This window comes from Dermacentor silvarum, unplaced genomic scaffold (genome assembly GCF_013339745.2).
Source record: "Dermacentor silvarum isolate Dsil-2018 unplaced genomic scaffold, BIME_Dsil_1.4 Seq572, whole genome shotgun sequence".
Taxonomy (NCBI): domain Eukaryota; kingdom Metazoa; phylum Arthropoda; class Arachnida; order Ixodida; family Ixodidae; genus Dermacentor; species Dermacentor silvarum.
Genome location: NW_023606452.1, coordinates 20,770 through 47,018, shown reverse-complemented (window position 1 = coordinate 47,018; position 26,249 = coordinate 20,770). Strand labels below are relative to the sequence as shown.

At 42.5% G+C, this 26,249-nt stretch overlaps 1 protein-coding gene across 1 annotated transcript; it reads right to left on the bottom strand.

Moving 5' to 3' along the window:
- Window positions 1–6,253: 6,253 nt before the first annotated feature.
- LOC119435252 (CDP-diacylglycerol--inositol 3-phosphatidyltransferase) lies at window positions 6,254–25,553 on the bottom strand. The gene is made up of 7 exons (XM_049659767.1): window positions 25,534–25,553; window positions 24,115–24,275; window positions 23,243–23,377; window positions 21,880–22,033; window positions 18,097–18,178; window positions 17,362–17,443; window positions 6,254–16,854 (listed from the first exon to the last, which is right to left on the bottom strand). Exons 1-7 carry the CDS (start codon window positions 25,551–25,553, stop codon window positions 16,706–16,708), a joined length of 783 nt encoding a protein of 260 aa, XP_049515724.1. The 3' UTR covers window positions 6,254–16,705.
- Window positions 25,554–26,249: the final 696 nt, after the last annotated feature.

Genomic DNA, 26,249 nt, shown 5'->3' with positions numbered 1-26,249 from the left:
AATCAGTTTGACTGCAATCATCGTTACATTACACCAGTTGGCTCAGCAACAGCCTTTAATTACCCGAATGCATAACGTTGCATAAGAGTCCACCTGATAACGTAGTTCAGCTGCGTATTCTGCTTATGTGTGGACTGCTATTGTCGGTTTTAGCTTATCTGCAGTTGTGTGTCCCTGAGCATCAAGACAATAAGCAAAGCTTCATTGAGCTTGATCTATATTCACATACAGTTGAACCCACCTATAACAATATTCAAGTACCATGAAAATTCCATTGTTATAACCAATAATTATTATAACCAGGTTACATGAAAAAAATCAAAATAGGGGGATGGCAGAGCTGTTGTGAGAAAACTATAGTGGCGGGCCAGTGCCCCTCCCTACCACCTTGCTACATCCGGCTGCTGATTGTGTTGACTCGTTTAACTGTGTAACTCTGCTTCCTGCGTGCTCCGATCGTGTGTAACAAGCCGCTGCTGTCGGCGTTCAAGAATGGCACTGCTATAGTAAAACCTTGTTAATTTGGTTTTCACGGGACCGAAAAAATGTCCGAATTAACCGAATGTCGAATTACCGAGGGTATCAAGAAAATAATAAACAAATGCTTTCTATGTCAATACGCTATTATTTATTTACTGAATGAATCAGCAGAATCGTGTTTGTTTTGCGCAAGAGCAGTGCGGAAGCTGCAATTCTCGTCATCTCGTGACTGATTAGCGCTCGCAGCGGCGAAGGCCTCGTGACTTCTTTCACAGCGCGGCGCGCGTCTTCATCTGAGCCACGCTTTTCACTACTGCACGCACATCCCGATTATTATTGCGATAGCAATTACATGAACACTCCAAGCGGATTTCCGCCGTCGCCATGAGGTTCCGTATGAACTCCAACAGCGATGAAATCATCGCCACGCCGTGTGATGTACGTGCGAGTGAAAGTGCACGAGGGATGCGCGCTTTCACAGGCAGTGAACGCACGGTGGAGAGCAAACGCAACTTCTTCCGTCAAAAGGCCGTGGGGGGACGGGAGGGAGGGAGGGGAGGCGACGTTTAGCTGCAGCACCAAATGCGTATTTATATAAAAATGCTGCGAGGCAAGAAGGTGCTAAAGACTTCTGACGCTTCTCGATGAGTGTCCCGTTCTGATCTCGTCGAAAACCTCCGAGCCGCCGCCAGAGGCACCAACAACAGTCATCAATGTCGCACGTATTCGGTGCGAATGTGGGCAAAACGCCGACGTGTCCCGTTCTGATCTTGTCGAAAACCTCCGAGCCGCTGCCAGAGGCACCGGCAACAGTCACCAACGCCGCGCGCGTTCAGTGCGAACGTGGGCAAAAACGTCGATGGCGTCGACAACAGTTCTGCGCATTGCTGGTGCTACATGTCCAAATTTATACAGCTGATAAAACTACTATCCTTACTCCGTATAGCTCTCTACTAATTTGCTATCGCAATTGATGCTTCGCCTTTCGGGTGAAACTGCGACATTTTTCTTTTTTTTTTCCGCCAATGTCGTCAGGTCGCCGCCCATCGCGGTGTAGACGGTGCTCTTCATCCTCGACAGCTTTGCACTGAGTAAAAACTAAATTGCTGTTTGCTGCAACCGCGGCTGCTGTCGACGCGATCATGGACGGCGACCCTGCGGTTCTGAAGGCACGCCGACGAAGCGCGCACTGAGTCAAAACGAAATTACCGTTTGATGCAACTGCGGACGAACCGGTGGTCGCTGTCGACGCGATCATGGATGGCGACTACTCAGTCATGAAGGCACGCGGCAAACGCGGTGCTATGCGCGGCAGTAAACGCAAGAATAAAGGCTTTAAATGCATGAAGCGTTCCGGCGTTGCTGTCATTCGAGTACAATTTTCACTGACGACTATGGCGATGTGAACTCTGTCGCTTCGTTTCGGCGGACGCTAAGTCGTTTTGGCGTCGCACATTTGCGGCTTTGCCATGCCCCAGCGCCATCAGCCCTTGTATCAGCCACGGATTTTTTTTCTGCCTCCATGCTATTGGAGCATGTGGCGCGGTCCATTCGTGTTTCGGAGGGTGGCACGGCTTAGAGCTATAGACGCAGAGCTATGGGCGCAGCCCAACCCAGCCCAGTCCTGTTCGGAGGAGTGGAAGGGCGATGGGAGAGAGGCGCGCGAGGCTGGAGATGCGGAGAAGGATGAAAAACAGCGTGCGGCGGCGTGCAACGGCTCGATTTTTTTTTTTTTTTTCAAGGAGTTCGCATTCGATTCCCTTTCGGCACGGACAACCAGTAGCCAGACTTCATCATTGTAACCGATAATGCGGCATGGGGGCATTGTAGTAAGCAGGTTATTTCACCATAGAAAGCATACAAAAGTTGACGGTGCAGCAGCTTCTCATTGTTATAACCGATATATTGTTAAAACCGGTATCGTTGTAAGTGGGTTCGACTGTATTTCACACTGCAGTGTTTTGACTTGCTCACATGCTTGCATACAGGTAATGTCCTACACAAAAACCATATTTATTTTATTCAGGAACCTGCATCGCCCAATTAGGCATTATTGTAAGGGGGTCGAAACAATAACAAGAACGAAAACATGGAAACAAACAGGGGTGACTATAGCAAGGATATGAGGCTGAGGTGACAGTCATGAAGCTGGACACCATAAGAAACATTGTGTAAAAAAAGACCCATTTTGTTGGAAATAGTGGCATGCATTGTGGACTGCAGTTATTAATTCCCCTCTGAAGATTGGCTGCTGGTACACCATCTGTGAAAGGTCTCTTGGTTTTTGGCATAATGTAAAAACTTGTGACTGTGGCCAATTTTGTCTACTGCTATTCACATCTGTGTTGTGCTAAATAAAAAGCCTCCAGTTAAGGTTAATGTAGCTAAAGCTGTCACTTTGCTTCTTGGTGTGATATAGTATTTAGTGGAATTATGTGCTGTTACTTGTGAGGCAAAGCTGATGTCTTGAAAGTACCATGCTTCTTAACACACCTAGTTTTGACTGGTGCAGGCGTTGCTGTATAAAGTAGACTTTGTATTCCTTTCTACTCATGTACATAGTGTATTGCCCCCGATGCGTAAAATTTGCCTTTGTGACTGACCCTTGAAATGTCTCAGGTATGCTTAGGCAGCAAGGAGTGGTAGGTAACTGCTGCATAATGTTATGTAAGCTGAATGCACATTGTGTTTCTTGTGCATTATTGAAGGGCTGCTGCAAATGACTGGTATGTGAAGAGGCTTTTCGTGCATGTGTGCACTTTTTTTTTCTCTACATGCTTGGCCAGGTTATAATGGTGCATGGTGTAGGATTCACAGCTTAGATCTTTGGCGTTATGGAAGAAGTTTGTTTTTTGTGCAAGTGAATCTTTCGGAGCAGGTTATAGCAACATTGTGGTTAAAGCAAATAAGCAGTTCGCTAAGGTGCACTCTGCAAATGTAGTTAAAGGGAGTCTGCGGAACCAAAATGGCAAGAAAATGTGCTGAATGCCAGATTAAATTTGGTTAATTGTGAGCAATGGAAGAACGATGTTTCTGGTTTTTCAAACATGATTTTAAGTACAGTATAGACCACTTATAACGTAACCGCTTATAGTGCAGGACCGGATATAATACGGTCTTTTCAGACTCCCGTTAATTTTCCCACAGCACTCTATGTATATGCGTATCGCTTATAGTGCAGTTGCCTGGAAGTTTGGCAGTCAACCTAGACGGCAAACGCTCCCCTCAAGCCACAAATACCGTATTTACTGGAATCTAACGCGCTCTTTTTGTCCAATAAAACAGGTCCGAAAATTGCGTGCACGTTAGAATCGAGTACGACCCTAAATCTGTGTTACCATATAGCCATCTGCATTTCAAAATGGCCGCCTCGCACGCGCGTCGAGCCTAGCTACCGTAGCTTCCTCCATGTGCTGCAGTACACATGCTTATACTGTCTGTCTTCACATTCTCAGCGTCTGCTCTATCAACATGAAGTACCATCATGATGCTGCATTTAAAAGGAAAGTGATCATGTGTGCGGAGACGGATGGAAATCGGGCCGCATCACGGGCGTTCGGAGAATCCGAAACTTGCGTTCGGGACTGGCGCAAACAGAAGGAAAGGATTTTCGCCAGCAAAGCCATGTGGAACGGTTTCAATGGACTGAAGCAGGCAGTAATCTGATCGCCTTGGCCCTATCTTGAAAGCAATCTTCGACTGGGAAAGTCCGCCGCACGCCGTGTTTTCGCCGCTTATAGGTCGCGTTGAAACGAGAGGCAATTTGCTCGCCGCACTTCATCACTCGAGCGTTTTGACAGTTCGTTTCCGTGGTCAACGAGCGAGATGTGTTCATGTTTGATTGTGCGCGCGTGACACCGTGCTTAATTTATTTAGTAAGCGAATACGGAACCTAGAGGACAGTGACAGCGACGGCAGAAATGCGCCTGGAGTGTCCATTATCGCAATAAAATAGTTGCTTTGGTTATAGTGCAGATATTCGCAACTCCGGTGACTTACATTATAAGCGGTCTACACTGTAATATTGTGTCTGGTGCTGTGTTGCCATCTTTGATCAGTAGCCCTGGACTGCTCATATGAACATCTACAAAAACGTGTTGTCAAAATTCAACATTGTAGTATTGAAATAACTGGCTCCCAGTCCCATGCTTAAGTTAGCACCTCTGTTTTACGATATGCATTAGAAAATGGTGGCCAACTTTTAGTACAGATGTCATTCACTTTATGAACTGTCGTGCTTGTGGTGCCATTTTTTCTTGCTGCTGTTCTATGACATGTCTCTGGTGGTAAGTTGATGGTGTGAAGTCTGCAGTGATGGTTTCCTAACTGCCGACAGATTGATAATAAACATTTCAAGTGACTGCATTTGTTGTGCTGGTTGTTAATGGCTTGCAAATTGGGCATGTAACAGTAACAAGAGAGCATGCAGGCATAGTGTTCATTATGTGCAAGTTTATGTGTTTTCTCCCAATTTATGACTGTGCCTTTATATTTTTATTTCTTTGGCTAGGTGTTCTTGCAATTGCATGTATAAAAATATGTAATAAAGCTTAGTAAACAAGTTGTATAATGCTTGTTACTGTTACACAAGGTCTCAATGTTGGCAAACGTTTTAATTGGAGGTGCTTAGCACTTCCTTGAAGACACACAAGCGATTCAATGACAAAGAGCTTGGAGGAACCTAGACGACCCTGTGTGCCTCATTCGTGAATGGGCCTAGCTGGACAGCAGAGCTGCTTTCTGCCTGTTATTGAGCAGCGAGGTCTAGCTAGCTCCCAACTGCAGTCACCAAGGATTGACACATTAGCTGGTAATGCTGTGTGGTGAACTCCTGTCGCACATAGTGCAATTTTCTCCATTTCCCATGCCTCAACTGCAAACAATGCAAAAAAAAAAAAAAGACAATCACTCTTGGTTTCTCTCTGACATTCCGTCTCTACAAAGGAGAGCTCTTCCTCCAATTAAACGGCAGAGCATGGTGATCACCGTGCTCAGAATGAAATCATGTCTTGGTTCGTCTGTAATACACTTTGCATTAATGCTTAATGTACCTGCCAAGCTGTTGCCTTTCGAATTCGCAAAAATCCCACGGACACAACATTGGAAGTGTAAAGGCGTTCTCTAGTAGCATTCCCAAGCAGTGTCCCATCCCTGCATCCTCCCATACTGGAGCTAGGAAACGTATCGCAGTGTTAAACCTGCCTCTCTTTATTTATCCCTTCTTTTCCTTTTTGCACCTTCCACATTGGATGGTTAGTCATGGTGAGTAACGAAACATGCACTGCAAAGAGGCATTTGTGCATGCGACGGTGACACTGGCTGGGAGCGCGCTTCTTTGAGAGGGAAGGCACGCAGCGTTTGGTTTGAAATTTCAGCTGTTTTCGTGGCACACAGCGCCATAATACTTGGCAGACACGATCGTCAGTGCGTGATGTATACATTACACTTGTTTGTTTAAAATGGCCAAACTGTTAGGGGCCTTTAAGGGATACTTGTAAAGATGCATGTTGATGGCAGCTGTGTCATCAGTTTTTAGGTGTTTTGCTGTGGTTGTTGATGTGCGCAGCATAAAATGCCATGTCTTAAACTTAACAGTTAGCCCCCATACTACGAGTGTGGTTGTGCTATATTCAAGAAAATACGATAACTTAATCCAGTGGCCCTTTTTGACATATTCAGTATCTGGTTCTTCCCAATCTTATAGCGGTTTCTTAATCTAGCTTCAAAGTTAAATTCTACCTTTAAGTAGAATAAAAAGCAATAAAAATGTCTGCAACATAGTTAAACTGTTTATTTAACTCTGAACATCTAATACAGGGCAACACCATCAACGACCATCAACATGATACTAATCACAGGAATGTTACTAGGCCATTCTTTCTTCCACAGAAGCGTCACAATCCTTGACACAACCTGATGCAGTAGGTTCTCCGAAATACAAGTTCTCAATACAAAAAAAAAAAAAGAAAGGATGAATTTATGTGTGTGTGGCAGCTTTCTTGAGAATAAAGCTAAAAACCAAACAAACCATTTTTTTGGCACCTTGCACCACTTGTCCGCTTGAGAAAATGGTAACGGTCCCATTGTGCACGTAACTTTCCATGTGAAGGCTCTCCATCACATGCAAAGCGATTGTATAGCAATAATCATGACATATACTTGCAGAAGTCAAGCTGCCATGATGTATGAACTGCATAATAAAGTTTTGAATCTCTCGTTCTTTCAATGCCACTATTCGATATTGATTTTCACTTGTAACATACACAGCTGCACAGAATCGAGCAACGGTTCTGAAAAGAGAGAAAGTAAATTAATGTACGGGCATTTTACTGCAGGGCACTTGAGTAAAGTGAAGATGCATGTGAACTACACTTGTCACACCAGCAGCAGTTCTGATCAAAACTAGGAAATGCGAAGCTACACAAACATGACAGCATCACTACAGCATTGCACTTGACAAGAACGGATTATGTACGAAGATGTGCACTAGCATTAAGTGTCGCTCAAGTTTGACAGCAATAAATACATCAGTGCAGTTAAAGTCAGCATTGAACACAACTGACAGCATTCTAAGTCAATAAGGACCAAGAAAAAAAGATTGCACGTGTGCAAACAAAAATATTTACACATTTAAAGTGATACTATAAACACGAGTGTTTGATAAATATGCCTTTTAGTGTGTACATTCATAGTGCATGGCATGTTTGCAAAACACGAGAATGTCATGCCAAATCTCCGTAAGACTAACAGACAGCTTTGGTTAGTATTCCTTCTACTGGTGCAAGTATGCAGACTTCTGGTCGCTCAAGGAGTCATGTAATGAATCTGCTATATTTTCTGATACTTTACAGAAAAAGAACAAACAGCCAGTAGAGGAGTGCACATCCGCATTGCACACACATGAAACTCAATTTGAAAACTAAATTAAGCGAGTACAGATGACTTCCATTATTATCACAATAAAGGGAATGCAAGAATCAGTGAAATTATATTGTGAATTAAATTAGAAGGCAAGATGACATCCAAGTTTCTCATCATATTGTCTGCCAAATCAATCTTCTTATCAATGGCCATCTGTGCAAGTCTGCAAGTGAAATACCTTTTAAATGCATGTCACACTGCACAGTGTTGTATTTAAATGTACACCTGTCTCGGTAGCATTGAGTATAACTTTCGGCAGACACACCCTCAAGCTACCTGACAGAATCCTTGTGGCACATAAGGATTACGGTTGTTTGCCATCAGGCCACAGACCTCGTTACCCAAGTTTACAAAATCTGATGAGCTGCTGCAGGTGGCAGGATACTCTCCAGCTGCTATTCCTCCCCCTTATGCACTTCCACCTCTTGAGGGAACTTCTACTACATTTCTCTCGCCCCGCCTGCCGCAGAAAGTATAACAATATCCATAGCTCCTGTTGCAGCACACAGCCTGTGACACTGCCCTTGTGGGAATGAACAGTTCCTTCTCCTTCTATTTTTCCTTGATTGCCAATCAGAATATTATGTACGGTCTGGTTTTTGCTTGGCGTTAATGTTGTTCTCCACTATTGTACCTGACTAGAAGTGCATGCTCTTGGTAATCACTCTGGTACAGCTTTTCAGCTTCCAATGTCTGTGCACCTGCATGCATGGACATCATCCAAGGTCAAATTATCCAACATGTGCCATTGTATCAATAACCATTCTATGTATAACAAACAGGCCTACACCTAATGCCTTCCTTTGGTCTGCCATGAAGAAACCCTTTCTGACATAAAGAAGCCCTTCATTAGAGAAAGACACCTTTGTCCCTAGCATGGTTCCAACTCTTGTAACTTTTCAGTTGTGAGTCATGTGTTCTAACCACTGCACCTTGGCGATTTCATTGAAGCGATAGCATAATAGAAGAATGTTACGCAGCTTGGTGCACATGTGAGAAGGCACCACTTTGCATGACAGTGAAAATAGGGTTGGTGCAATGAGACACCACCTTGTACATGCTCTTCAAAGAACTAGATTTGGGCATTTCAAGCATTGGAACACTATGTGTGATAGTGAAAAAACAAGGAATACAGCTAGGCATTGCAAATATATTGGAATGCAATGAGCAACGGTGAAAATGCAGATGCGATGAGATGTGTCACTTTGCACGTGCTTCATAGAGAACTAGAGTCTATTGTAGCAAGCATTAGAATGTTGTGTTCAATAGTAAGAAGGTAGGTCGCTTTGTGTGTGCATCCAAATTCCTAACGTGGTGAATAATAAACTTGAAACATTTCTCAGAGGGAATGTCAGTGACACGGTAATATGGCGTCAACACCCTGTTTATGACAAATGTGTTGTGGAGCACTCGTGTAAACACATTCATCAGAGAAAGTGTAGTTTCCCCTCAGCGGTCATGATTACATTTAATTTGCTCTCAAAAGTGAAGTGTCTCACAGATTTTCTTTTTTATCGAAGTAACGGAAGGCGGATCCCATAGATCTGCATTTCTGCCGGCTTATGCCCTTCGGTGACATCGAATTGAGTAAAGAAATCAAACCTAGCCAGAGCCTAAGTCAAACTTAAGTCTACTGTACAGTCATGTGAATGTTTAAAGGCATTAACTGTGCAAAAGGTGCACATCCAAAGCAAGCCAGTAATGTGAGGTAGACTGTGTCCCGCAAACACAAACATTAATTCTGCATCACATGAACAGAAAGCATAAACTGTGGCATGATCATACAATACACATCTTACAACACTTGCCAAAACATAATGAATTCTTGTAACCTCCGAGCTTCTCTATTTCACTAAAACCTCTTGTGGCTCTAAAGAATTGAGTAAGCACACCAATGGAGGCATGGGGTTGCAAAGAGCAGAACGCAAGCGACACTGTTTGCACAACACAATCAAGTCTGACAGAACATTACAAGCAGGTGCATGCTCACAAAGTTTTCGCATCTGAGATGGCAGCATGTGAACCATGCTGTTCTAGGAAAGGTCCATAAAATTAAAATGCGACATTCGATTCTCTTGCTGCAGAAAGCGTGTCTGCAGCATCATCCGCTGGCAAGCAAGACACATAAGATCTGCAATAAGCAAACCTTATGCAAAGTGGCCTTTATTGAGTTTGCCTTTACTTCTAGTGCATCTTTTTGTGCATTTTCTTTGCAAACCTGCAAATCTCGCCAACAGCGTGGCAATGAACGGTAATGAAGTGAAGGAAGAAAACACCACAGTGCAACGTGTACCGCCACTGCAGGCACTGTGTTCAATTAACACTGCAAAATGAGCCTATTACAACAGGTGTTTCAAAGATCACCGTGATGGTGCTGAACTTCACCACCATTTCAGCCTGTCTAGCGAGTAGGAAGAAGATAGCACAGAGATTTGCACCGTCCAAGTTAAATACACTTCAAACTGTATTGATGTCTCTGTCCAGGTCCTGACAAGAAGCTGCCACCATTTGTTACCTCCTGACACAAGTGTCTGTAAACTTGCACGAAATAGCCATGCATTAGTGGTCAAAATTTCTTGTTTGAAAACACATGATCATTTGCTTGAACCATATGTACTTGCTTGAATTTATTACCTTTTTTTTTAAACGTTGCATTGTGCCATACCTGAACCAATGCATGGTGAACGAAGAAACACAATCAGCCCATAGCACAGCTCATAACTGCTGTCCACAGTAAAAGAGAGTCTCTTTTTGTCAAAATTTGTTACCTGTGGTGGCTATGACATTATGTCACTTAACATGAAGTAAAGATTGTTTTTCTGATGGAAGTGGAAAAGAAAACAACCAGGTGCACCTAAATTTATAAACGAGTTAAAGAACCACACACAGTCAGTATATTGATCTAAAGCTCCCCATTGAAGCATCCCTCACAGCCCACAGAGCAGCTGTGGAATGAAAAACCTGGCCATTCAATTCACACCTTGGTCTATGTTAAGCTGTCAATGTTAAGCTCAGCACTGCCATCTGCGAGAACTTTCTGCATGAGCCAACAAATTCATGAAATGCTTTGAAATGCCTGCAGGGGTGAGTATAACCTGAAGGTATAAGATGAAAAGTTCAAATTACCCCAGTTGTCCTGCTAGCGCAGTATATTTGTGAGGCTACATGAATGCAGACGCTCAAAAGCTTAGCTCTACAAAATAATATAATACTGTTATTGAAGCTATTGCTTGAACATGTCTTCTGCCCTGTGCACGTTGAATGGTGATATTTAGTATAACTACAGTTCTGCCCCAAAATAATGAAATGCATCAAAATAAACCTGAACAAGCCTGCAATCTTAAGCTGCCATGTAGGTGGTCCTGGCATACCATAATCAAGCCAAGAATTATATTTCTATTTGGGAAAACTTTCACCCACATGAATCCAAGCAATAAGGTTTAAATTACTTCATTTGTGTATTGGCATTGAACGCTGCACTGAACACTGCCAGCTGTACAAAATTGCATATTTGGGAATGGCACCTGGCTGCAAATACGAAATTACTTATGAACTCCATAACACCTGAAATGCACTGGGGGATGCTTCATGAAATGGAAAACTTAAAATTGTCATCCACCTCAAATCTTTCTGATGAATGAGTTTTTCCTTTCAAGAAAATTCCTCCACCTTGCAAATGTCCGCAGACGTACTTGCTTATTCAATGTTCCTGTTTAAGTTTTTAAAGAGACAGACAACCGTTACAGAACCTGAATCGAGATAGCCCCACTGATGGAAAGAGTCTCGTATTGATTGAATCAAGCACTGTTTTCCTTATTAAACGAGGATTCATACTTTTAGTTCTTAACAAATTGCGATAAATGACCTTTGGCAACTTCGCATGGCAAAAGAATGACACGATAGGTCGCCTTATCACGTGACCTTCTATTAGTGTATGCAGCTCCTTGCCCTTTTTTTAAATATTGAAATGCAATAAATGTTTTTCTATTATAAATTTTTTGTGTTACCTACAATGCGCGCAGTTAAATCTATTATAGTTATGAGTAGCAAAGTGGCGCCATAGCCTCCCAGATCGGACGGTGTGCGCTGTAGCCCATTCTCAAAGGCTATAGTGGCAATGTGAGAACTAGTGTCCACGTCCAAAAGAGGGCACCACATTTCCACTAGCTAGCACTAGGATTTGCAGCAGCCACAGATGCAGCGTTTTACAGCAGCGTTTTATTTACGGAGGGGTGAAAATGTGGAAAATGCAGACTGATAATGAAAGTTGGACTCATTCCTGCAATAGCCACATATTGTGTTGCTTGCCTAATAAGCGAGGCGGGCTATAGGCATCTCTCTCTCACTTCTCAGTGTTGCTGGTGTCAGGACCCCTATTATTGCACAGATCGAAAAATTCTGCTTGTAAAATATCTGCGCTATTGGAGGTAACTGCTGCAAGTAGAAACACCTCCGAGAATGAGCGTTTCATTTCGCCATAGAAAGCTGGGTCCTTAAAGGGGCCCTGAACCACTGTTTATCAAAGTGGAGAAAGGCATTTCAAGTGAAAATAAGCTATTTCAGAAATACTTTGCCGCAAAAAGTACTTCAATTCGTTCAGCGGAAGTGGAATTATTGGCAATCAAACACGGCTTCCGCTGTGCTTCCACTCCTCCTTCAATGCCTTGCACTGCAAAGGCTACGGCGGAGTGGGGCCATAACGTTCCGCTTTCGAAATGTCACCGTGGCGCGCAGTTCAAATTTCATTTTGGATGTTAATGCAGACGCCACGACTTCCGATTTTGGTGCCTACAATGCACTAAACGTAAGCCAAACGTGGTTGTTTTCAGCGAGCCGCAGTGCGCTTAGGCAGTGGACTCGTGCACCTCGCGGCGGCCGCGGTGTAGCCGACCGACGCGACCAATAGCAGCCGCGTATAGGAATGTGCTTTATTACGTAATAAAGCACACAGAAAAGAGTGAGGATTATGGCTTTTGTTGAAACGAGAGCGTTTGAGAGAAAGGTGACTTCGTGCTCCGCTTGCAAGCTCTATGCACTGCATACGACAGCAAAACTTGGCTGAGATATTCACAGCAGCATATGCTACCCGCGGACTACATTATTTCACCAAGCCCGAGGGGTGGTTCAGGGCCCCTTTAGAAATCGGTTGTCAGTCCCTTTAATTCACTCTCACCTTACCATCAGAAAGTCTCCTATTTAGCCCTGATGGTACAGCAACCACCAAGGAAGCGCCAAGGTAGCTGGTTCTATCCCCGAAATAATATTATTTTTTTTTCAAATGTAAAGCTTTCTTTCTCAGGAACCCATTCCGACTCCTCCTGTGTTGATGACGCTTTTCCCAATAAAGTAATGCAAGGTCATCCTCCTGTGAGAATCTGTGCATTTAACTAATTGTCCTAATGTCTGGTTAAGCCCTGTGTACATATCAATAATTTCCACCGTCAAAGCCTGCGTTGGCCTGATTGAGCACGAAAGGCTACAGCTGCGGATGCAACAAGACAAAACAGAGACAAAAGAATCACTACTGTATGTTTGCATTTCAACACTGATTCACAGCACTGCCATCTCAAATAGATGAAAGTAAGTACAATATACAAGAAGAGATACAATTTTTCTTCTGCATCAGCTGACTGGGCGTCACCAGTGTTCCAACTATTTTTATGAGTATCCCTAGAGGTCTCATCAGAAATTCCTTTGTGCCACAGTACCAGCACACTTGCTTTTGAAAAGCAACCCAACAAACACCACAAAAGATACATTGCACATTTCTTTCATTTCCCCATTTTTAAGTTGTCAGAAAAAATTTAAAATAAATGCCATATGGGATATTCATTCCACGACTTGGGATATAACTCCACAATGAGTGTGAGCAAAAATATATGACTGACACCTGCAGTACCTAATGCACATAGGCTTTATAAATACCATAGGTGCAATAACTTACGACACCATCAATGTCCATCTATTCCATATGAGAAAGTTACAAGAATGAAACGTTCCGTCATTTGAATGCCATCAATGTATGTATATGTTGACTACGTTTTCTTCGTATATTCCCCAATGTGACAGCGCCCAGACATGTTGACTCTTATGCAAAAGAACCACAAAGCTCGCATTTCAATGTTTCAATGAAATGCCTCAATAATCTCCCTCACACAATTCTTATGATGCATTAGCCCACCTCCTGTGATTCTTTCATCCATGGCACCTTAGTACTTAAAAAAAAAGTATGCCTATTAAGATAGTGCAATTACATATCTTGCTAATATTACATTTCGTTATTTTGTGTGGATGTGTGTTAATATGTGTGACTTCAGTTGAGAGCACAATGCATGCACTGTCTATTTTACAAAAATTATGGGGTTTAAATGTCCTTAAACTACACCGTGGCTTATGAGGCACGCTGTAGTGAAAGGCTCCGGATTAATTTTGACCCCTGGGGTTCTTAAATGTGAGCCTAAATCTAAGCGCACGAGCATTTTTGCACATCACTCCCATCAAAATGCAGCTGCTGCATCCAGGAATCGAATCTGTAACCTTGTGCTCAAGAGCAGAACACAATAGCCTCTGAGTCACCGAGGCAGGTTGCCGTCTGTTTTCTGCTCTTGGTAGCGTTCTCATGTTACACTGCTTATTTCAACAATGAATCTGCAGAAACTCCTAGTCTACCTTTCAGTGCTTTTAGTGTTGTTGATTTTGCATCATGTCACTGCCTATGCCTTTTGGTGTCAGTGCATTATTCACTGCCAGTGCTTATACTAGCTGCTGTCACAAGCCTGTCCTGCCAGCATTAAGTTAAATACCAGTTTAGTCTGGCTGGAGGTGCAGAGTTTAGACTTACACACTACACAGTGCCAATGAGATGAAGGGACCATGCTTACAAAAGCTGTATGTACCGCAGGTAAACTGTAGGCAAGTGCATAACATGTACTCACCGCGGTAGCTCAGTCACTATGGCGTTCCACTGCCGAGCACTAAGTCAGGGGTACAATCATGGCCTAGAGGGCCGCATTCCGATGGATTGCAAAAACGCTTGTGTACCGTGCAATTGGTACCTCAGATGGTCAAAATTAACCCGGAATCCCCTGTTACAGCTTGCCCCGTAATCAGATTGTGGTTTTAGCGCATAAAACCCCAGAATTAAATTTAATTGAGCATCACAAGTCATGCATAAGCCGAGACATCTGATCACTCTACCTAGTATGTAGATTTGCATACCTTGAAATGTGTACAGAAAATTTTGCTTGGTGGAGATGTACAGCAATGCCAACATTTTCTGTTGGATTGCCAATACTATGTCAATTGCAACTGTAGCGTTCCACCACTACTATATGCTACAGCAAGCTCACGTAAACTCTTTGTAAAAAATCCTTGTTTTACTCTCTTATATCGCTTCATAAGCATCCAGTTCACTATTGGCGTAAGTTAAACAAACTCTTTAATTCATAATGTGAAGATATTTGTTTAGTTTTGCCACACTGTTTTGCCAAACCCTCTCCCACTGAAGGACCTCATTGCAGCCTTAACTTTTCAAATAGTGTCCTCATTTAATCACTGTGACCAAAGGTGGCTTCTCGTTTAGTCCATGAATTGCCGCCACATATTTTGTTAGTCTGTGTTCTGTACTTACTTTTGTATTCACCACTCCTCACTTGATCTTTATTTCGATATTGTGCACCACATGCTAAAGCTGCTAATCTGTTAGCGTTCGTTAATAACAAAAAACAAATAAAAAGGCGACCTTTCATCCTCAATGTGTGAGTGGGAAGACAGGATGGTCACAGGAGGCTGAACCAAGGAAGCCGGGTGGATGGATGATGAAGCTCCTGCTTTCTCTTGAGTTGTTCTCGCAATAGAGTCCACAATAGAATCCAAATTCTGTAAACTTGAGAAAACTCACTGAAGAACTGAAAATCCCTAATCCGTTCTGAAGCTGCCCCGTTTTTCATGATTCTGAAGATGCAAGAAATATGGGGAAACTAAACTTTCAATGAATAGAATTAATTGGCTTCTGAAGAGGTTATATGGGGTGATCCTTTTGAATTTTACAGAATTTTTAATAATTGCCTGCTGCAGATAGCATAATTCTAGTCCTTGAGCTGGATTATTCAAAGAGATGTAGATATTACTTGGCAAATCCGTTCTGCGGAATCCCGTAAGGGATTCGCAGAACTCGATTTTTTTCCTTTTCCCAGACATTACTTGCACAAGAAATTGAAACACATAATCAACTAAATAACAAACATTCACTAATTAACTTCTAAACTAATTACTTTATGGCACATATTGCAATTTATGAATTGTAGCCAGTGAGCTTGCGAGGCAAATCCACTTGGAATGAATTTTGAGGATGGCACGGGTTCCGAGATATGCGCCATCAAACAAGCGGTAAAAATGCACTGTTGTTTCGCTTACTTTTTTAACAAAACGCTATTTTATGCATTGAAAGCACAAAAGTAACTGGAACACCCATATATTTCATAGCACACTTTGATGATGAATATCTCGAAACTGGTGTTATCCAGAAAATTCATTCTAAGTGATATGTCTAGCAAACTCACCGGCTACAATTTGTAAATTGCAATATGTGCAGTAACATACTAATTAATTAAGAAGTTAATTTACAAATTTTTGTTAATAGTTGAATATGTGTTTTGAATTCTTATCAAGTAACGTCCACCTCTGAATAATCCAGCTCAAGGACTATAATTTTGCTACCTGCCACTGGCAATTTTAAAATTTTCAGCAAATCATAAATATGATCACCTGGTAGAAGAAAACACAAAATACAATTTAAATGGTAATACTGATACGTGATGTGTTACCTCATACTTGAAAAATTAAAGGGATTGCCTAAAAAGCTGATGACTTTCCACATTCCACATTAGTGAGTGCACCATTTTTTTTTTTTTTTCATTTTTTGCCGCATGATACAAAATCATTTTTTTGCTGCATGACACAACCCCGATGTTGACTAATTGTTAGAAAGTAAGGAGGCTATAGACTACTAGCCCTAATTAACACTACTGAATATACACAACAGACTAACAGACTCAGCCAGTGAAATAAATACTGGACACAATGAGTTCCTGCCAAAACAAATACTGGGAATTGCAGGTGCATATCAGGAACAATATGCCCATGTTTCCCCCCTCTCCCCAAAATGCCCCAGGAATTCTTCAACACATTAAGTTAAAACCGAAACATGGCAAGACAGAGCACATACAGGTGATCTGTGCGCTTCTTTTGGCAATGTGGCTGCCAGAACATAATTTCACAGTGGTGGCACCAGTGCACAAACAGCTCACTCTGTGCGTTTGCTGCGGTCACTGACATCAATGGCACCGAGGTTTACAGCAGCAATCTGCATCTGGAGAAGGCTTACAAGTGACTTGGCGATGGCTATCGGAGCACTGATGAGGGTCATGGCTCTGAAGAGGCCTAATCCAAGCACTGAAAAGCAGACACATCAAGTTGTGAACTCCGGTACATGCTCCTATGAACTTACCCAGTCATCATTCCAATCCACACTTACTAGCTCCACTGCACCACATGCCAAAAGACAGCAAAATTCTTACTAAACACAGAATTGTAGAACATTATATTCTTGGTGAACTATAATAATCTTCTGACTAATCTCTAGAAGAGGACACAGCACAATAACATGTACATGTTAAGTGTTTCTTCCATGCTACCCTTGTACACTCACATTTCTTTAACAGTCATGACGAAATAAAACTGAAAAAACATCTAGCTACTGTGTCATGCTCACTGTTGCACCAATTCCAGATGGTGTTACATAGGTGTTACATTCTGAAAGATTTCCCATAAGTTCACTGAATTCCAAGGCTAAATCATTTTGGCTCACCAAGCTGCAGCAGCAGCATCACTGTTTTCAAGAAGCCCCAAAATCATGCAAACACCAACTAGAGAAGTACGTTAAACCAAAACTGTGCTCACCCACTGGACCTTCAGTGAAGTGGAGCAAATAGAGGCCACCATAGAATGCTTCATTTCCCACACACATTGTGAACAAGATTGGCTGGAACAGAGATGAAATTACTATTATTTTCGTCAGCTGAATAGTCAGGAAAATACAACTCAAGTTTGCTCAAATCAAGGAAAAAAAAATTATGCAATCGGCAAAAGTAATGTGCAGAAGCATCTGTTCTCAATCTGAAAGGCAAAAGTTGACAGGCCTCCATTGGCTCAGCGGCTAAGGCGTTCTGCTACTAAACACATTATTCTGGGCTGGATCCCCGGGGGCGGCAGCTGCATTCCGAGTCAGTTGGAATGCAAGAATGCTCATATGCCCTTGCTTTAGGTGCACATTAAAAAAATGCAATGGAGTCAAAAGTGACCCCAGAGCCTCTACTACAGTGTCTCTCATAGCTCATGCGATGTAGAATGATTCAATCAACGGCAATGTTGATGTCCATTGGAGGATGGAGTCTTTCCCTTTTGTGAATCTACCTAAACCTTGCATATGGCCACAAATCTCTTGTATCACTGCCCTCAACCTGTCGCCAAATTCTTTGAACCCCAAAAGCATTCTAAAGGCCATCTAAAACCAAATTTGATGTTTAATGTTTGTCACTGCACTGATTGAGTGATCAATCATTCAATGCAGTGATGGCCATATAAAAATCTCTGTGTCCTAAACAATGTGAAAAAGCAATTTTGTTTACAACTCACCTTGTTGGTGTAGTACAGTTTCATGATGGGATTGTCATTAGCATCCAGGTTCTTGTGATTGTCCTTGCCAGAAAGAAGGGACCTGGAAAAAGTATAAAGCTATCTAAGTGATCTAGCTATATCAACTATCAGACTCTTATACAAAGATTGCGGCTTCAAGGGATGCTGTCTTACAAAACACTAGTTAATAAATATAGTATACAAGTGCCAGTGGAACTGTTCGAAAGCAAAGTTATTAGAATACATCTCATCTAGGAAAACAAATCCAACACTACTCAATCAATGATTCTAATGAACTACAATTTCTGGCACTATGAATCAGCCAAATTGAGACAACAACTAGCAAAACCATGATGGTTCAGCTTTTAAAGGTCAAGTGCAACAAAATGTTGTACCAGGTAAAGAACATCATTTTTATAGTTTAGATACAAAGCAGCCTCCATGCAAAATTTTATGTTTGAAATATGACCGGATATGTGACAAAAAGCTTGTAAACAGTAGATGTTTTAGATGCAGAAATAAGGGGGCAAAAAAAAAAAAAAACACTCCATTATCGCTTGCCAGAAATTATGCAGAACACTAAAAACTAAGAACAAGCATTCACCTGGCATGCAGTCCTACAGTGGTGTTCCCTGGCACAGTACTGATCTATGGGCCACCAGCATTGTCTGCCCAGGCCACCAACAACATATCTCACCTTCTGTCGTGTTCCATTTTGGCTGTCGGCTACACATTACTGATTATGATCAGACTAGCATCATGAATGAAATCCCAGCTTGTACTTACTTCTTAGACTATACACTATAGGTGTCCCTAACATGCAGTATCCTCTTTAGTGCACCTACTACTTCATAATTTAAAACTAGTCGTTGTGTTTCCAACACCTGACATTTTAGCTTTTCTGAACTTAAGTTGTGAGATTGCGCGATGTTCTTTTAAAAGTGCATTTTTGTATTATGTTTGTTTTTGTATTTTTTGTCAGTCACTGCCTTGCCTCATTTTCCACACTCAGCATTCAGTGTTGCAACTCAAGCTCACCTTTTCTGTACATATTCATGTTTTGTGTTAGTTACTGCTTCCTCTCATTTCCTGTGCTGAGGTCGCTCTTCAGTGTACCACCACCCTCAAGTCATCTGATCATATTAAAAAATCATCTAACACAGAGTGCTGCTGAGGATAAGGTGATAGAATTCACAAGTTAAATTTACAGCTGCACTAGGGCAGCTGAAACAGGGAGTGCTATTTGTAACTTCCATTTAAAATGTTGACAATTTGATGACCAAGCTAAACTGTGACATCAAAGCAAGGGAAACAACTATCAAGACAACTGTCAAGACTATATGCCACATTTCAAATTTTGAAATGTGAAGTCAGCTCCAATAAATCCCTGCAAGAGTTACAGCTGGCCAGCCAGACAAATCCGAGAGCTGATAGTCATCACGGTAATTCTTTTTCCCTTCATTTCTACCCTCGTAACTACAACCTTCACAAGACAGGATGAAACAGAGATTGATTGACAGAGAACAGGAAACCCTGCTGACTACACCTCAACTATCTAGTGCGCAGCTGACATCTGTACATCAGTCAGCAGTATGGGGGAGAAGAAGGAGCAGAAAGATGACAGGAGATAGGAAGAAAGAGAGGAGGGGTATGAATATTGAATAATTTCGAAAAAAATATGTATATATTGTTTCATTTAATTCGTTCTCGAATCCGAATATTTTTTAAAAAGTTTTCAAATACTTCATGTCATCAACTGCACACAATGGGAGATAAAATTTAAGCAAAAATAAAGCAACTTTCAGCCCATCCACAGTGGATATAATGTACGAGAGCACGCTGCATCGCTCACCGAGCCAGAGTCTTCCGGCTAAGCACAATCACTCGACATAAAATGTTATCTAGTCATCACATCCAGCAGTGGGTATTGTCTGATACCATTTATAGATACACCTGTGTCCTCTCATGGTATTAAATATGCATACGTTTCATTGTAGCATAGTACTTGCTACAATAGTGGCACCATCTGCCACGACCATTCGAACTAGAGAAAAAGCGATTTCTTTTTTTTGCTCTGCCATCGCCGCAGGCGGCATGCATGTATAATTTGGCCAGGAAAGTACAGATAGATATTAACTGGCTAACCAAGGCTGCCTTTCTAAACATTATTTATTTCAAAATACTGTCAATCTTCCAGCGAGGATTGTTACAGGAGTGGGAACAAAACACCAACATTACAAAAGCATAGGTAACTCACTCAAGAAAAAGTTTCACAGACCATGCGCAACTGTCTCTTATTTTCAAGGGAACATATATATAATATTAATATATATATACATACTGTCGTGGTTCAACATGAACAAGAGACAACAATGGCAGAACAAGACGGCGGTAGAACAGCCCGTTGAAAAAAAACCACCAGTACAATAGACGTCTTCTTTGTCTTCAAATTTCCCCTGTCCCACTACACGGAGTACGTTAAAGCACATATCGTCATCGTAGTCTAAATGTCTACATAGAGCACGCGTCAATACAATATAAAAACATTAGAATACAGTGGTTTCAAATGAGAAGAACGCAGCAATGGACGAAGAAAAGAAACGTTAAATGAAAAGCCTACAGATGGACGTAAGTGCCTTAGTATTAGAAGCTTGGGAGCTCCATGATGATATCCTCAATTCTTTCTAGAAACCCTTCTAGTGTTTTCCGGGCTACAGTAAGTGGGTCAAGCGCATTCCATTCCCTTATTACTTGAGGAAAAATATGACAATGTGTGACTGACAAATAGCTTACTTAATTGTTCCTAATGCTCCCTTTGCGCTTTTAATAAACCACGCTTTATAATGTCTATTATATTTACAGAAACTTTCTAATCTTGTGAATACCAGGATGTTAAAATTGTTCGATATAAATGGGAATAAGGCTGTAAATGGGAATAAGGCCCTATTCAATTTGTATTCGATTCGATATTCTACTAGCACCATTCAATTTGTATTCAATTCAGCCTCAAAAACTACTATTTGTGCAACCCTAAAAGCGAGTGCTCGAAGCTGGCAGCTGTGCTCACATAAGCTGCTCAGCGAATGCTAAATGTGCATAATAGGAATGTAGAAAGCAACAAGTCCTGCTGTTCCCGCTACCTTGCAGGATAGGACAATTACTACAATGGGTGATTACAAGGTGCAGTATGATGCCACAACAGCCATTGAGCACAAACAAGTTTACAGCTTATGCCACACTGCCCCTGGATACAATGAGGGCTTTCCTTCTTTTGTCAAAGCTGAAGCATTAAAAATGCATAACGCATATTTCTGTGAGTTCTTTTCAGTTTCCACCAAAATCACTGTTATAGCTGGGGAGGTATTCTGTAAGAGTCCACCAAGTGGACATGTCCATTTCGTCTGCTGTTGAAGTTCTGATTGGCTGGGCTTGGGTTCGCTTTAGCAGGAGCGACGCACCACAGCCAATCAGCACTTCAGCAGCACACGAAATGGACATGTCCACTAGGTGGACTCTTACAGAATACCTCCCCTGACTAACATCTCTGCTTTTTATTTCACTTGAAGGAATAATTGAATCTCGTTAATGTCTTGTATCCATTAATACCTCTCTGAGAAAAACCAAACCTTTCTCCTGAACAGTTCAGCACAAAATGTTTGTTCTTTTACAGCGGAAGTGCGTAATGCTTGAAGAATACAACAGCACCTATGCATGTCTTGAAAACAAAGTCCATCACAACGTGCACACTTTTTGGCAACAGGGACTGATACTGGGAAAGCTCACGTGTGCAGATGCAGCCAGTGGCTGGCGATGTCAATGGCCATGCTGAGTTGAAACCAGAAGGTGTAGCTCGGGTAGAACTGTGCCAGAATCACAAGCAGGCACATGGTGCCGCAACGGTCTGTGAGCTGGTCAAGCATGGCACCAAACTTGGTACCTGTGGGGACGGGTCACAGAGAAAGCACCATTGCACAGTGTAAGTGCATTTTGTTTTATACACAATGAGGCACAGCCTAGGTGGCGGTTATTAGAATTCCTGTGAAGTAGGGAGCAATAAATATATAGAAAAAGATATCCTGCTCCTAAGCATAAGCACATAATGTCAAAGATACTCCAGGCACTTGGAGTTATCTGTACAATCATCAGTTCTCTTGTTTTCTTTCTGAAGCACTTTGCATGTTAGTGCCACCAGGTCAAGCCTCTGTGCTCTGGGCATGGCTTACAACTTGCAACTCATACTGAACATGAACATGATAGTTTGTACAATGCTCAACACAATCTGGAGAATACAAGTGTACAAATGTCTTACAAAATGTACAGCATGTACTGTAAAGCACCTACTGTTTTTTCAGAAATCAGGATTAACTGCCACACAACAAGGGGCCGTGTTCTGAAACGTTCGCCCAAGGCGAAATTTCTTTTTTTGCTTTCAGGGTGCGCGCTGATTGGCTGGTTGAGCAAAATTGAATGACGTCGGGCTCAACCACCCAATCAGCTCATCCAATTTTGCTAAAACAGCCAATCGGAGCACGCCTGAAAGCGAAAAAAGAAATTTCGCCAAGGCGAACGTTTCAGAATACGGCCCAAGCACACTGTAAGTTACCAGTGGGAAGCTCCCACCTCACATGCCAAAAAAGATGTGGCAAATGTGGCCTTACAGCATAGTTTTTAATACTCTGAAATACGAGAGTAGCTAAATAAAATAAATCATTTAGGTGACATGACCATAGACATGTCAATCCTTAAACATTTCAGCGTCAATGACGTAAAGGTACGTTTCCATGTTTCTGTCCTGCCACATTCCCTTTGACATTCTTTTTGTCTGATAGGAAAGTGAGGATCACACCTGGAGAGCACTTGTCATTATCTATATCATGTTTTAATTTCTGCAAGACCAAAAATAAACTGTTGTGTTTGTTTTATATATCTAAGGAGGGGAAAAAAATACGCTGGTGGTGCGTTCCCTCTGAAAAAAACCTACACTGAAAGGGTTAAATGAGAATCTATCTGTCCTACATTAAACTAAATGTGGTTAATGCTCACTACGGTGCTGAACAGATATGAACATAAATGAAAAGGCAGGAGAGATTACCAGCAAAAGCACATATATCAGCATCATGACATGATGCCCAACGTGTTTTCTTACTTTGATTGAACATTCTTGCAGCGTGGCCATCGATGCAGTCCAGAAATGCACTAACTCCATAGCAAATTGATGCAGCAAGACAGTTCGTTGGCATGAAGTAAAATGACAGGAGAGCCAATATGATGCGTCCATATCCTGCAAGGCAATAAATCACTTTAATTAAATGTTGTCCACTCACTGACAAATGACAGGCGCAGTGCTGTTCACACATACAGGCCACGGTGGCACAGCTTTTGATATTTACTGCAACAATGCAAGGCAATATTATTTTTCTTTTAGCAATTTCTTTTTTATCTTCTTTCATTAAGCAGAAGGCGCCATCCTTAACAAGCAATTCGCAAGAAGTATTCTTGTAAACAACGGATATATATGCATATGATGCACATAGCGTCAGACAGCATTCTTCGTACTTGTTAAAACTGTTTATTTAAACATTCAGAACCCTGCAGATCCATCGCACAGGCATAGGTCGCGACCTCGAGGTATAATGAGATTAAACTATCGTTGCAACAAATATATAGCGACGCCGTTTCCACAAGAGCACCTCCACTACTTGAAACGATATCAGTCGCAGAGAACCCGAAATTATTTACTATCTTTCACGTTTTTTCAGTTTAATTCGTACAGGTCCATTCAGGCAAACTGCGTGCTCTGACCACAAGTAGCCTCGCTAAATCTGTCTCACTACTGTTAAGATGTTCAGCTCAAGTTCGCTTTAGCGTTTTCGAGTCAGGTCAGCAACTTGAAACACGAGATAAAGTGTGAACCGAGTGGTTCACGCACTCGAAAATCGCATGATCTTACGGTATGCTCAATAAAAATTCGATCAACGATTACAAGCGTCGTTAGAAGTTTTCGGTTTTTTTACATACCGATGATGTTCGGAACGAAGAGGAAAATATTCTCAGTCATCTCCGAAGTGCTACGCGAACACAATAGGACGAACCGTGACACTTGACACAAGCACGACAGGGATATATACGAGTGCGACGGTGCAACCCGTACAACGGTACAACCATAGAATAAAGACCAACTTTAGAGAAGGGAAACTGTAGCTTCCACAGTGGTACGAAAATAAGAAGCGGCAGCGCATGGAACTCACTGGGGTACCCGACAGATGGCGCTACGCAAACAGGAAGCGGAAATTGTATTTTTTTTTTTGCGCAAAATCCAATATGGCCGTTTTCTACCGGTCGTGCACGCTGGTACGCGCCGCGCTCGCCCGGCTGGCGTTGCGGCGTGCCTTGCCGCTTAGCTTGTGCGTTCTAATTGCCAGGAGACCAAAGAGCCTCTACTGACGCCCATACAAACAATCCACAAGTGAGTGTGAACAGGACGTACGACTTTATTGGTCGAAGACAAGCAGTGCACCTTCTCGTACAAGAGCAGCAATAACACTTGCATGTTGAGATACGCTGAAACAATAAATGCTCTCTTGCGTAAACTGCTCAATAAATGCGTAAACTGCTCACTTTCGTCATCGCACATGGCGGTCCGGTAACGTGCGACAACCAGCAGCGCAAGCAGATGTTTGCACCGACAGTCACCGTTGAAGATTAGCAACTTGCATACCGAAGCTATCGGGTGACGCACGCATCTGCTGCCGCACCCACCACAGCAACATGGACTACCGTGCGTTTTAGCATTACCTCCTTTCCAAGCTGCACGTTTATGTTTGTCTATCGGGGCCGCTAATATGTCACTGACACACCGGTGCCCCCTTTTCTCTCAATATGCACAAGTCGTTTTCGTGGGCATCACCTTCGCCAGCCACTTTTGCGGCCTTTCCACCCAGGTGGCTATCAACTTCATACGCTTCCGATCATGTAAGCACGTATGCCAAATTGCGGCTCAGGAAGCCCACAAGCACAATTTGCCCACGGCTGCAGCAGGAAAGGACGGAACGGGGAGCACCAATCACGGCGCGGTGCGTATAAATTGGGAGTCTATGTCGCTGCGCAGACTGCAAGAGCAGGTGCTTACCTCGAGAGACTGCTTCCCAATGCAAATGACCAGGCCGTCACAACCAAGAAACGTAATACCGCGACCATAAACAAGTGAGATAACAGCAAAATGAGATTCCGCATTCAATCACCGCATATTGGTCAGACAATACACTATACATTGGCTAAGATCCACGTGGTAACAGTGAGGAATGACGTACACGGGTCACTTAGGCGCATTCAGCAGTCCAACTACAGGCACAGTGCTTGTGCTTGCCTTCGTTGCACATGGTGGTCTGGTAACAAGCGACAACAAGAAACGCAAATCGATTAGGCAGCATATCCCACCTGTTTACACCGACAGTCATCGTTGAAGATAAGCAACTTGCATTGCGAAGCATTCGGCTCACGCATGCATCTACTGCAGCAGCCAACACAGCGACATCGACTACCAAGCATTTTAGCGTTAACTCCTTTCCAGCCTGCACGTTTCTTTTCTTTCGGGGCCGCTAATATGGGGATCACACTTGGTGCCCAACTTTGTCTCAATATGGACAATTCGGTTTCTTAGGCATCACCTTCAGCAGCCACTTCTGTGGGTCTTTCCACCCATGTGGCTATCACCTTCATACAATTTCGGATCATGTAAACATGTATGCTGCTCTCTTGACGCCAAATCACGGCCAACGAAGGCCACAAGCAAAATTTGCACACGGCTGCAGCAGGAAAGGACGGAATGGGGAGCACCAATCACGGTGCGCGTAAATTGGGAGTCTATGTCGCTGTACAGATTGCAGGAGCAGGTGCTTACCTCGAGAGACTGCTTCCCAATGCAACTTACCAGGCCCCCCAAATCCGAAAAACTTAACACAGCGACCACGACCAAGTTTCTGCAACCAGATTCTGCAATCAACCACTTCAGTGTAGCTTGCACAAAAACCCAGGCTATTGAGCAAGAAGAGCAGTTTTGAATGAGACCAAGAATTAAATATGGGAATAAGAAAGCTTGCATTCAGCAAGCCACTCTGCTCTGCAAGCTGCGAAGGCCAATAACATTAAGAAAA